Source organism: Brassica napus, chromosome C4 (genome assembly GCF_020379485.1).
Source record: "Brassica napus cultivar Da-Ae chromosome C4, Da-Ae, whole genome shotgun sequence".
Lineage (NCBI taxonomy): Eukaryota > Viridiplantae > Streptophyta > Magnoliopsida > Brassicales > Brassicaceae > Brassica > Brassica napus.
Window position 1 is genome coordinate 4,561,544 of NC_063447.1, and position 11,169 is coordinate 4,572,712.

General features: G+C 33.8%; 1 protein-coding gene across 1 annotated transcript; it reads left to right on the forward strand.

Annotated features, from left to right (window-relative positions):
* Positions 1 to 5,116: 5,116 nt before the first annotated feature.
* Positions 5,117 to 10,899, forward strand: LOC106395448 (phospholipase A(1) DAD1, chloroplastic-like). The gene has a single exon (XM_048753382.1). It carries the CDS (start codon positions 9,335 to 9,337, stop codon positions 10,673 to 10,675), a length of 1,341 nt encoding a protein of 446 aa, XP_048609339.1. The 5' UTR covers positions 5,117 to 9,334; the 3' UTR covers positions 10,676 to 10,899.
* The last annotated feature ends 270 nt before the right edge of the window (positions 10,900 to 11,169 follow it).

The window sequence follows — 11,169 nt, forward strand, 5'->3', positions numbered from 1 at the left end:
TTGGGCTACGCAGGCGGAGATGGTGGCTCGACTCTGTTCAGGCACGTGGGGGTTACGAGAACAGCTTGAAAGGTAGTCGTCTATGGCTCCTCGGTGGCTGTTCGTCGACCCTCTTCGCTATGGACCTCCGCTGCTTTGTATCTCTATGGTTCTTCGAGTTGGTGATGGCGGTCTTCCACTCGAAGTTTGTCTCTCGGTTCACATTGCTTCCTCTTCTCTGTTGGCACCAGGAAGAGGCTTAACAAGCACAGTCTTCTGCTTCTCGGTTCTCGACAAGTGGCGAATGTCAATGCGAATTGAGCTTTTGGTCTTCATCGATCGTTAGCTCTTTGGCGCTTGGTGTCAACATTTGGCTGATTCACATATCCCAGTGTCAAAAGTGGTCACTTGAACAGCTTTGGTAGTGTGATAAGCATTTTTCGTGCAGGTTTGGAGGCTTTCTATATGGAGTTTGGTGGTGAGCACAAGCCCGATTCTTGCATCGTTCGGTGTTGGAGGTAACTTTCCCTTGTAAGTCTTGCGCTTCATCGACAAAGAAGAATGCAAACCCGGCAAGATCACTGATTACCAGCTCTTTCAGGCGACGTCTCCGATACTCCGGCATCCGAGAGATAAAACCCATTTCCTTGAGATTAACGTCAATAGAAGAGAACGATCACCAGAAGTCTAGTGATTACTAAGCTATTTACCAGAACGCGTCGGTTAAGTGGTGGTGCGAAACTATATTAGCAAACGTATTGATCGAGATCATTTTGTTCGAGTCCGGTTTGTATTTCGACTCTGACGCCCTTTCGGGGTTGATTAATATAAATATATAATTTATTTTTTTAAAAAAATGATATGACTGGATCTATTGGGCGGTGGCAACATTATAGAACAGTACAGTGTTGTGAAAATGAAAGTAAGATTTGAAGGTAATTGATGGACTTGGGTCAGATACAAAAAAAAAATACGGCTGGATTTGGACCAGCTTTGTGGACTGATATGTGTTCTATAATTGCAATTTTTATTTCTATTTTTATATATTTTGTAGATTAAAAAGTAACAATGTGGGACTCTTACGGATCCGTAGAAAGTAAATTGCACCCCATGCACTAGACTTTTACCCTAATTAACCAAATACCATACATCCCATGATGTGATATTTTTCTCCATAGACACAAACTAGTCACATCATAGGTATTTTCTTAATTTCTTCATTTTCTTAGGATTTTAAACCAATTCACCCATTACGTTTGACATCTAAGGTATAGTATTAATAATACATTATTTGTATGGTACCAATATAACACCCTGATGGCATCATCAAATGATATTTACCATTGTAATATCTAACACTGTTTTAACATTTTAATGGGTGGAGTTATTTTGAGTATTCATTATGTGTGAGTGGTTATAGTCTTATATAGATTTAGACTAATTAAAGTCGTAATACACTGAAACTAATCTGTATATGTCCCTTACATTAAAATATTTCCATTTTCAGCTATAAAGATTATGATCTACTTTGTTTAAGAAACTATTATGGTCTATTTCAGTTCAAAAAAAAACTATTATGGTCTACTAGACCACTAATAACAATGTGTGAATAATATATTTACTATTTATTAAGGTTAAACAGTACCATAAAAATAAGTTTGCACAAAAATTTGATATGCATTAATAATATTGATTTTGTTTCAGCAAATTAGATATCCTATCTCTTTGACATCAATTGTATGATTCTCCGTCTAGTTTGCACTTAACATTTTTTTTTAACTCATAGATTGTCGTCTCTGAATTCAATTTTTTTTTCTTGCATTATAATTAGTGTGAATTGGTTTCAATCCTCAATTAAGTAACACATCATCAGCATTTATATCTTGAAACTGCGTTTTCACATTTAGCGATAGTTCGCAATTAATTGGCCTGGAAAGAAAGAGAGAAGGAATCAAGTAATCATTTGGAAGTAAAAGGAGACAAGGATCAAATGCAATAATTTAAGTGGTTGGTGAAAGGATAAAGAAAAAAATTAGTCAACATGAAGGAAAAAATTGAGGAAAATGGACCCCTTTTATTTTCAACAATTCGCCTTTGTTGCTTGTATCTACTTGGGCAAAACTCTACTAAGTATCAAGTCCCCAAGAAAATAATGAAACTATATTTTGTTCTTGATGACGATTATATTTAGATATTTGGCTCAATTATTTTCTACAATATTATTAGACCATTTCCAACCCAACTCCAAAATACTATTTTAGTGTGATTTTGACACAAAAACATTTTCCAACCTAACACTAAAAATCACATTATTTTAGTGCAACACTATAATTTCACACCAAATTTGGTGTGACACTATTCACGACACTAAAACACTATTCATCCCACTAAAATACTATTCACTTATTTTATTAATAAAATAGACAATTAAATAAATGATAAATAAAAACATAAATATATATAATATTATAAAATAACTTTTTAGTGTAAAATTTAGTTTTATGGTTAGAGAAGAACTTTTTTTTAGTGCTGAAATTACATTAAAATAGTGATTTTGACAATAAAATAGTGTTATGGGTTGGAGATGTTCTTAGAGAACGTTCATTTTATCGTTAGTTTTAATTTAGATTCGTATCTAATGCATTGAAAAAGTATCAATCATTGAAATATAAGAAAAGTGCCAATAATGATTAGGAATATGAATATTATAACATATTACGGTTATATTTAGAACAAACAAAATTCAATGTGTACAGTGTACACATGTATATAAAAATAATACTCCTTCCGTTTCATTAAGTTAGATATTTTGGAAAAAAAATTGTTTCACAAAGATAGATTTTTTGTATTTTCTGTGAAAAATTGTGATTTTCAAAAAAAATTAATTGACTTTATTGAATTATTATTGGTTAAAAATTATTGAAAAAATTACAAAATAAGATATATTTATTATAGTGATTTAATGTGTTTTTTAATATATGCGAAAACACTAAAAAAATTATCTTTATAAAACAAAGGAAGTATTAATTATAACTAACCCAAAGTAGTTGAAACAAAAATAAACTAAGTTATAAAATACTCCTTGATTCAGTTTTTCTTCCAATAAACCTTTTCTTTACCAAAGGCTTCAAATCCAATGTTTAGGTCGTACAAACGCATAGAAATGTATGTAACTTTAGACGCAATTTGAATTTAGTTCATTTTTTTTGTCAACTAGTTCATTTTAAAAACATTACTATTATTTATCTCATTATCTGTAAAGTAGAAGGACAAACGAATCATTTGCAATATTTTTGAAATTTTAAAAGAAAGTGAGTAGAAAAGAACAAGTGTGGGCTATTGGGACATGGGAGGAGAACTTTCTTTATTACCAAATTAGGTAAAATATCCCAAACAATTCCATTTTTCATGTAAGCTTAATGTCACTATTCACAAAATTCGCAAATTTATATTTCTGTTATAATGATTGTTTGATATTTGATGCCTTGCTGCAAATCTTTCGAATCATATGTAAATAATCAATCTTAAGTTTTTAAAAAATAACTTTACAGAACTTAAAAAGAAAAAATTTATATATCTTTAAACAATCTTAAAGCATTTTGTTGAGAACAATAAGTATATATATACAGATTAAATATTATTTTAAACAATCTTCAAAATATACTATATGGGCTTATGGATATTCAGATGTACAGATTAAATATTATTTTATTTGCTTCTTTTTCAATCAGTTGACCTGTCACACTATACTTGAATTCGTAACTGATCGCGATAGAAGGTAATCAAATTAACACTAACTTGTTTTTTTTTTGTCAACAACACTAACTTAGTTAATCAAACATCTCAAACAAATAACGAGCTATTATTAATAAGAATTTGTCAAACTTAGACCAAAAAAAGAAGAAGAATTTGTCAAAAAAACAAAAAGCATTGCTCAACGTCACAAAAATGAAAAAAAAAAAAATTTTATGTTTATCACTTTCATGGTACCACTTTTTAACTTTACAACTATTAAGGGACTTTTTCAAAAATATATTATTCATTAAATAGCAAAAAATTCTTATACTCTTGTTCTTTATATATATAATAAATATTATTTAAATAAATAAAATTAATTTTATTTTTATGTTTTCAAATTATACTTTTTCAAATTCGAACTTTAAAAAAAAATATTTTTTTTATAAATTTTTTTTAAGTATTTATTTATATATTTATTAGAATCCTAAATTTCACATTCCAAAAATCCTACCACACCTTTCAACTCTAAACCCTAAGTCTAGATTAGTTAACCCTAAGGGTATAAGTGTCTTTTACCTTTCATTAAAAGTGATGGTAAAAATAGTTAGTGTAAACATAAAAAGTTGTATTATGAATGTGATATTTGTGATAATTTTCCAGAAAAAAAACTTATCAGATCATATTAATCCACAAACACGTTACTGTTAGAATAGATAGTCATTTTTATCTTTGTAAAAAGAAAAATACATATGGTGGTGTAATACTGTTATGTGTAGACCCTTTGTGTGTGTGCGCAAATGTATAAGCTAATTTTTTTTTTCAAACGTGTAGACCAATATCTAAAAGGTAGATTCTTCCGACGATCATGAGGCTTGGTTGGCTATGGCTTGTTCGAGCCGCGTGCGTAGGTATACTTTTAGCTGCCTTTTTCTCAAATTTATACATTTTCTTACAAGAAAAAATCAATGTAAAATACTCGGAGCTGATTTAGTCACATTCAAGTAAAACATTTATTTTGGCATCCAATTTATTTTAATGTTATATATATTGATACTGGACTTTAAATTATACATAAAATTCTCAAAAAATATTAAATATCTGTATCTCCTAAAATTTTAGATCTGACCTTGTAAAATACCGCACAAAATTCATCTCCGTATATAAAAAAAAACTCAATAGCGATGGGTCCGTACTTGGCTATCCGACTCGTATATATACCACCAAAATAATCAAACCACAATCTCAAGAATCAGAGTTGCTGCAATTTCATCTAACAACAATGCCCCTTAGATCACTTTCCTCAAGCATGTACACTTTCTACTGGTATGTTTTTTTTTTGGAACTGATATATTTTAATTTCTACTGGTATGTTAAGGACTCAGAATTGAACTTTTACTTGGCTAACCTAACTTGGGATTCCTTGCACCCATGCGCTCCCGTGCAGCCTTGGACAGAAACATCTGGTTCAAAAATACAACCCCAAGACACACATTTACAATGTGGATAGCTCACCTAAACCGCCTTTTAAAAAAGTTTCGTCTAGAAAGTTGGGGCATGCACTTTGATAGTAAATGCTGCTTTTGTAACACATACAAAGAAAATTGAGATAGCTTCTTTTGCGATGTTAAGTTAATCAAAAAAAGTTTTAGGATGTGGTGACTAAATTAAAGGCTGGCATATACGTGGACAGTTTTATATAGATTGGATGTAAGATTCATGTACGAGGATACTGCGCAGATTAGTTTTCTCAAGCAACGGTTTACATGATCTGCAAAGAAAGAAATAATAGGTAGGGCTGAGCATTTTATCCGTTAAATTTGATTCAATTTGTTATTCGTTTCGATTCAATCCGAAAATTCTGGATATCCGTAAACTTTCGAAACAAAGCAAATACTAAAAATCAATATCCGTTAAAATCGAAGCAAATCACAAATATTAAAATTTTGAGAAGCGGATATCCGATCCGATCTGGCAATATATAAATACATGTATATCTTGATTATATTTAAAGTTTTTAATGTATATTCTAACATATGATTTGATAAATTCTATTCACATTATTACTTATATAAAAGTATAAGATAAAAGGAAGAGAACACATTCTGACAACTATAATTTTTTTTCTTAAATTTTGTGTTATTATAATTGTTAACTAAGTTCAAAAAATTTACAAAATATGTAGATTCACTACTTCTTTCAATTTTTATCATATATATCATGCAAAAAAATATTTTACAAAACAAATTTGTATCAAAATTTTAAGATTATTTGTATTAATCAAAACATATGAGATATCCATAAGTATTCGCAAATATCCGCAAATATCTATTTATTTTCCGGATATCCGTTTTTCCGAAGCAAAGCAAATCGAAAAATTAGATATCCGTGACATACGAAGGAAATCACAAATACTTTCAAACCCCCGGATATCCGATCCGTGCCCAGGCCTAACAATAGGTTGCATAACCACATCACATCAACACATCCGCAATTTTCAAAGCTATTGACTGGCTCATCCGAGCTGCAATTTTGTCGAAAGAAATCGAAAACAATTAGTAGCCTGATGCAAACTTGGCTCACGTATACATACCATATTCTCCCCAACCAAAGTTTAGAGGTTCTTCCCAGTTTTTTTAAAGGAACAACCTGCTGGTTAATCTGTTTTGTAAATTTAAAAACAATCAATTACTATCGAATTAAATTCAAATATTTGTCAAAAAAGAAAAAACATATGTCAGAATAATATTTGATCATATGAGTTGACTTTATGAATAATTAGAAACATCGGTTATACTCGAAGAAACAAATTAACTTATTGTAACTTGGAAGACATCACGTTTTCCTCTTTAATGAAAATACTTATTATTCACCGCATACTCGAAAATCTCATTCTGAAATTTGGTCGGTTCAGTTTCCATATCGCTAAAGTAAAAGGGTCCGTTTGGAAGAAATCAACATCGATCAAAACATATTTTACCGTTATCACTCCGAGATCGGTTTACTTTTATTATTCTTTTGGTATAGAAAAGGCCCTTTAATTTTTGCCATTGCTAACGTGGAAAAATGGTCCCAAAAGAAGAAAATGTCCAATGTAAATGACACTGAAATGGGGCCATCGGAAAAAAAAAATAGTTTGTGAACTTTTGTGGTGTGTAGATGCGGTGCTGTGTCCGTCCACAAATATATTACTGGTCACATTGATTTGATATATCCAAAACGATTTTAAATCGGGGCATGCAAGTACGTGTTATAACCAAAAAACCTAAAGTGGTGCATGCATTTTTTGTTTATTACAGAATAGGAAATTAGTTCCCGATTGGTTGGAACACCAAATCATTTTAATTATTTAATCGCTTTGCTCGCATCCCTAACAAAGATATTTCCCATGCATCCCATGTGTATCTTTCCCCTCTTATTTATGGTTTATCGTATAAGATGAAACTCTTTCTCCTAAGTTAGTTTCTGTCATTTATAGTTTATTTACTACAAATAACTTATTTTCTGTGAGAACAATAAGCAGCTAAAGCTTTTTATCACTAGTGATCGAGTCGCAACTCCCACGTGAGTAACATTTGAAACGATGTAGTAATGTGAAATGCTTAAAGTATATAGAGTTAAAACATTCTTTCAGAAACCACGAAGGTTATAAGTACAATTTAAAGAAAATAATTGATACCGTAAAACAGCTAAGAGGCTTTCTGAATAAATGAGTATATATAGGTTATTAATAGCACGAGATTTATAATATAAATAAAACATGCATGTGCTGTGAAATTTAAATAGTAAGTACTCACGTCGCACTTATTTTATTCCTTGTTCTGTCCGAACAACACATCACTCATAAGTCCTATGTTTAATTGGACTTGTTCTATAACCCATGATATATGCAAATACGTTAAATTTCATTGCGAAAGTTCGCATATCAATTGTCTGAAAATTCGTAAGTTTTAACAATGGCGCATGTGCTCGATTTGACACATATAATGTTGTGAGCAATCGAAAAACAAACAAAAATGTATAAACAAATTAGTGGTTACAACATGGTCTTAGTCAATCTTATATATAGTTCATACGTTAGAACTACAAATATTTAAGTTACAAAAAAAAACTACAAATATTTGAGTTTACGAGATGCCTTTGTCATATCCAAAACGATGTGATTTTTTTTATCGATAAATGATTGTGTGTTTTGATGATAATAAGACAGTATTTTCTTGGTACCTGTGAACCAAAAAGGCGCTCTCATCTCCGAATGTATTGGCAAGAACTCTATCTTTGACGTTTACACTGTTATTTGCATGAGTTACACATCCACCCTTAGTGGGATCTAGGCTCTATTAGAAAAAGCCAAGAGTAATGGTGAAGGTGGTGGGTGCATACGTGCGTACTTTCTTTCAGCATTCATCTATAGACAAATTTGGCGGCGAATGGCTAAAGCCACAACCAGCCAATATGAGCTGAGCCGAGTCGGTGATAGTTCCTTACGTGTCAAAGCCATTATGAGAAGTATCCATGGAAAACTCCCACGTGTCCACTTCAGTCAAATCATGTTAGGAAGCGACGGTCAGATATTTCTCTCGATCCACACTCCTTTCTCTCCTCGTCTCAACCGTCCACTGTTCTCGTATGTTGTATCTCACTATCATACAATTACTTTTTTTATCAACCAAATACCCGTTAAATTCATGTGAATTTTTTCGTATACTACATTTAAAATCCAATACGTGGGTTACGGTTTGAAAAAAAAAAAGAATACGTGGGTTAGGATTAGTCACAATTAAAAACTAATAACGTAGAACACTTTCGTTGATAATTTTATCTGGAACACTTTGATTTCATATTCTTCTTTTGGGTACATATTGTGAATGACTCTTGATCATTTTATCTGGAACACTTTGATTTTTACATTCTTTATTTGGGTGCATATTGCTAGTTAAGTGAAAGACAGAGCTTACTTGTACCACAAAAACTAATAACGTAGAACACTTTCGTTGATAATTGTATCTGGAACACTTTGATTTCATATTCTTCTTTTGGGTACATATTGTTATCTAAGTGAACGACTCTTGATCATTTTATCTGGAACACTTTGATTTTTACATTCTTTATTTGGGTGCATATTGCTAGTTAAGTGAAAGACAGAGCTTACTTGTACCACAAAAATGTGAAAGATTGTTCTCATTCTTCATTAAATACACATAACACATCTATCTTTTGCTTTCTATTTTGGTGTATTTATTGCTTTTACATACACAATACTACTTTTTTTTTGTCGTTACACAATACTACTTTATATAGACCAATGTGTATGTCTCCATTAAATATACAATTTATATTACATTATGTAACGATATAAATAATATGCTTATATAAGCACAGTCCACAAATTTCAGAGTCAGGTCCTTTCCTTTTCAAAGATCTCTCTAACTCCACTATAAATCCCAAGCTCTCTCACTTCTTTGATCACCACTATAAAAGGAACTACCTCATCTCTCTCTCTCTTCCATCATCTTCTTAAATATTGTCTTCAAGAGAACCAGAGAGACTCACTCTTTTACAACTCTCTTATTAATCAAAATATCCATAATCTTTAAAAGCACACACTCTTTTCCCAATAATGAGACTCTCTCTTTCTCCCGCACGTCCGTACAGTGTAGTACCCTCACTACCAAACCACGACGTTGTTTCTCACGTAAATGTTACCATGTCGTGGAACCGTAAGTGCAGATGCGTGCTTACTCTTTCTTCTCCTACAATATCTACTTCCCGGTCACCGGTTATACCCAAACCAGAAATGTGGGAGGGTTTGCTTCTAAACCAAGATCATAGTTCCGGTGAATTGTCGTCCTATGGTTCGAACAACCCGGTTAAGCTAAACCGGAGATGGAAGGAGTACCAGGGGCTTCAGAATTGGGAAGGTCTTTTAGACCCATTGGATGATAATCTCCGAGGGGAGATTCTCCGGTACGGTCAGTTCGTGGAATCGGCTTACCAGTCCTTCGATTTCGATCCTTCGTCACCAACCTACGCAACGTGCCGGTTCCCGAGGAACACGTTGTTAGACCAATCCGGTTTACCTAACTCCGGTTATCGGGTGACGAAGAACCTCCGTGCCACGTCAGGTATTAACTTACCACGTTGGATTGAGAAAGCGCCTAGCTGGATGGCTACACAGTCCAGCTGGATTGGTTACGTGGCAGTATGTCAGGACAAAGATGAGATCTCACGGCTCGGTCGTCGAGACGTAGTCATCTCCTTCCGTGGCACCGCCACGTGTCTCGAGTGGTTAGAGAATCTCCGCGCCACGCTGACTCATCTCCCTGATGGGCCGAGTGGACCAAACCTAAACGGGTCTAACTCTGGGCCCATGGTCGAGAGTGGATTCTTAAGCTTGTACACATCAGGGGCCCACAGTTTGAGAGACATGGTAAGACAAGAGATCTCGAGACTGCTCCAGTCTTACGGCGACGAGCCGTTGAGTTTAACGATAACGGGGCACAGTCTCGGCGCTGCGATCGCGACGTTAGCGGCGTACGATATCAAGACGACGTTTAAACGTGCGCCGATGGTCACCGTTATGTCTTTCGGAGGTCCACGTGTCGGAAACAGATGCTTCAGGAGACTCCTTGAGAAGCAAGGCACCAAGGTGTTGAGGATCGTTAACTCCGACGACGTCATCACCAAAGTTCCAGGTGTCGTTTTAGATAACCGAGAGAAAGATAACGTGAAGATGACGGTGTCAATGCCGAGCTGGATACAGAAACGAGTGGAGGAGACGCCGTGGGTTTACGCTGAGGTCGGCAAAGAGCTTCGGCTGAGCAGCCGTGACTCTCCGTACCTGAACGGCATCAATGTTGCCACGTGTCACGAGCTGAAGACGTATCTACATTTAGTAGATGGGTTTGTTAGCTCCACGTGTCCATTCAGAGAAACGGCTCGAAGAGTCCTCCATAGATGAAGATCCATTAGACATTCGTAACCCTATTTTAACTTTGTGCAGAAAAAAAAACCTTAAACCGAAAGAAAACCAATAATTAACATTGTTACATGCATCGCTAACTCAGTGGTAGAATTAGAACGTACGTACGTACGTAGAAAGACAGCTGTAAAAGAGGAAAAGTGTAATGACGTTCGTATAAACTCAAATAGTGTGTATATATGAATTTTTATTTATTTTAATAATTTTATTGAGTTGTGGTCATTAATGGTGACGTTATAGACGCATGTGTGTTCTAAAATCTGAACTCCTAAAGTCGAAAATTGTCTGAACTTGACCAAAAGAAGAGTGAAAAGACAGACATATCCCTACTCCGTCCAAATATGAGAATTTATGTAAGGTGGCCCAAGCCACGTAAGCACCGACCGGTTGAAGAAGTTGACTGAAAATGTACTTTGCAAAATTTTAGAAGGCAGTTACTTGTGAGATCAAATCCAAAAGCCAAATAAGATCAC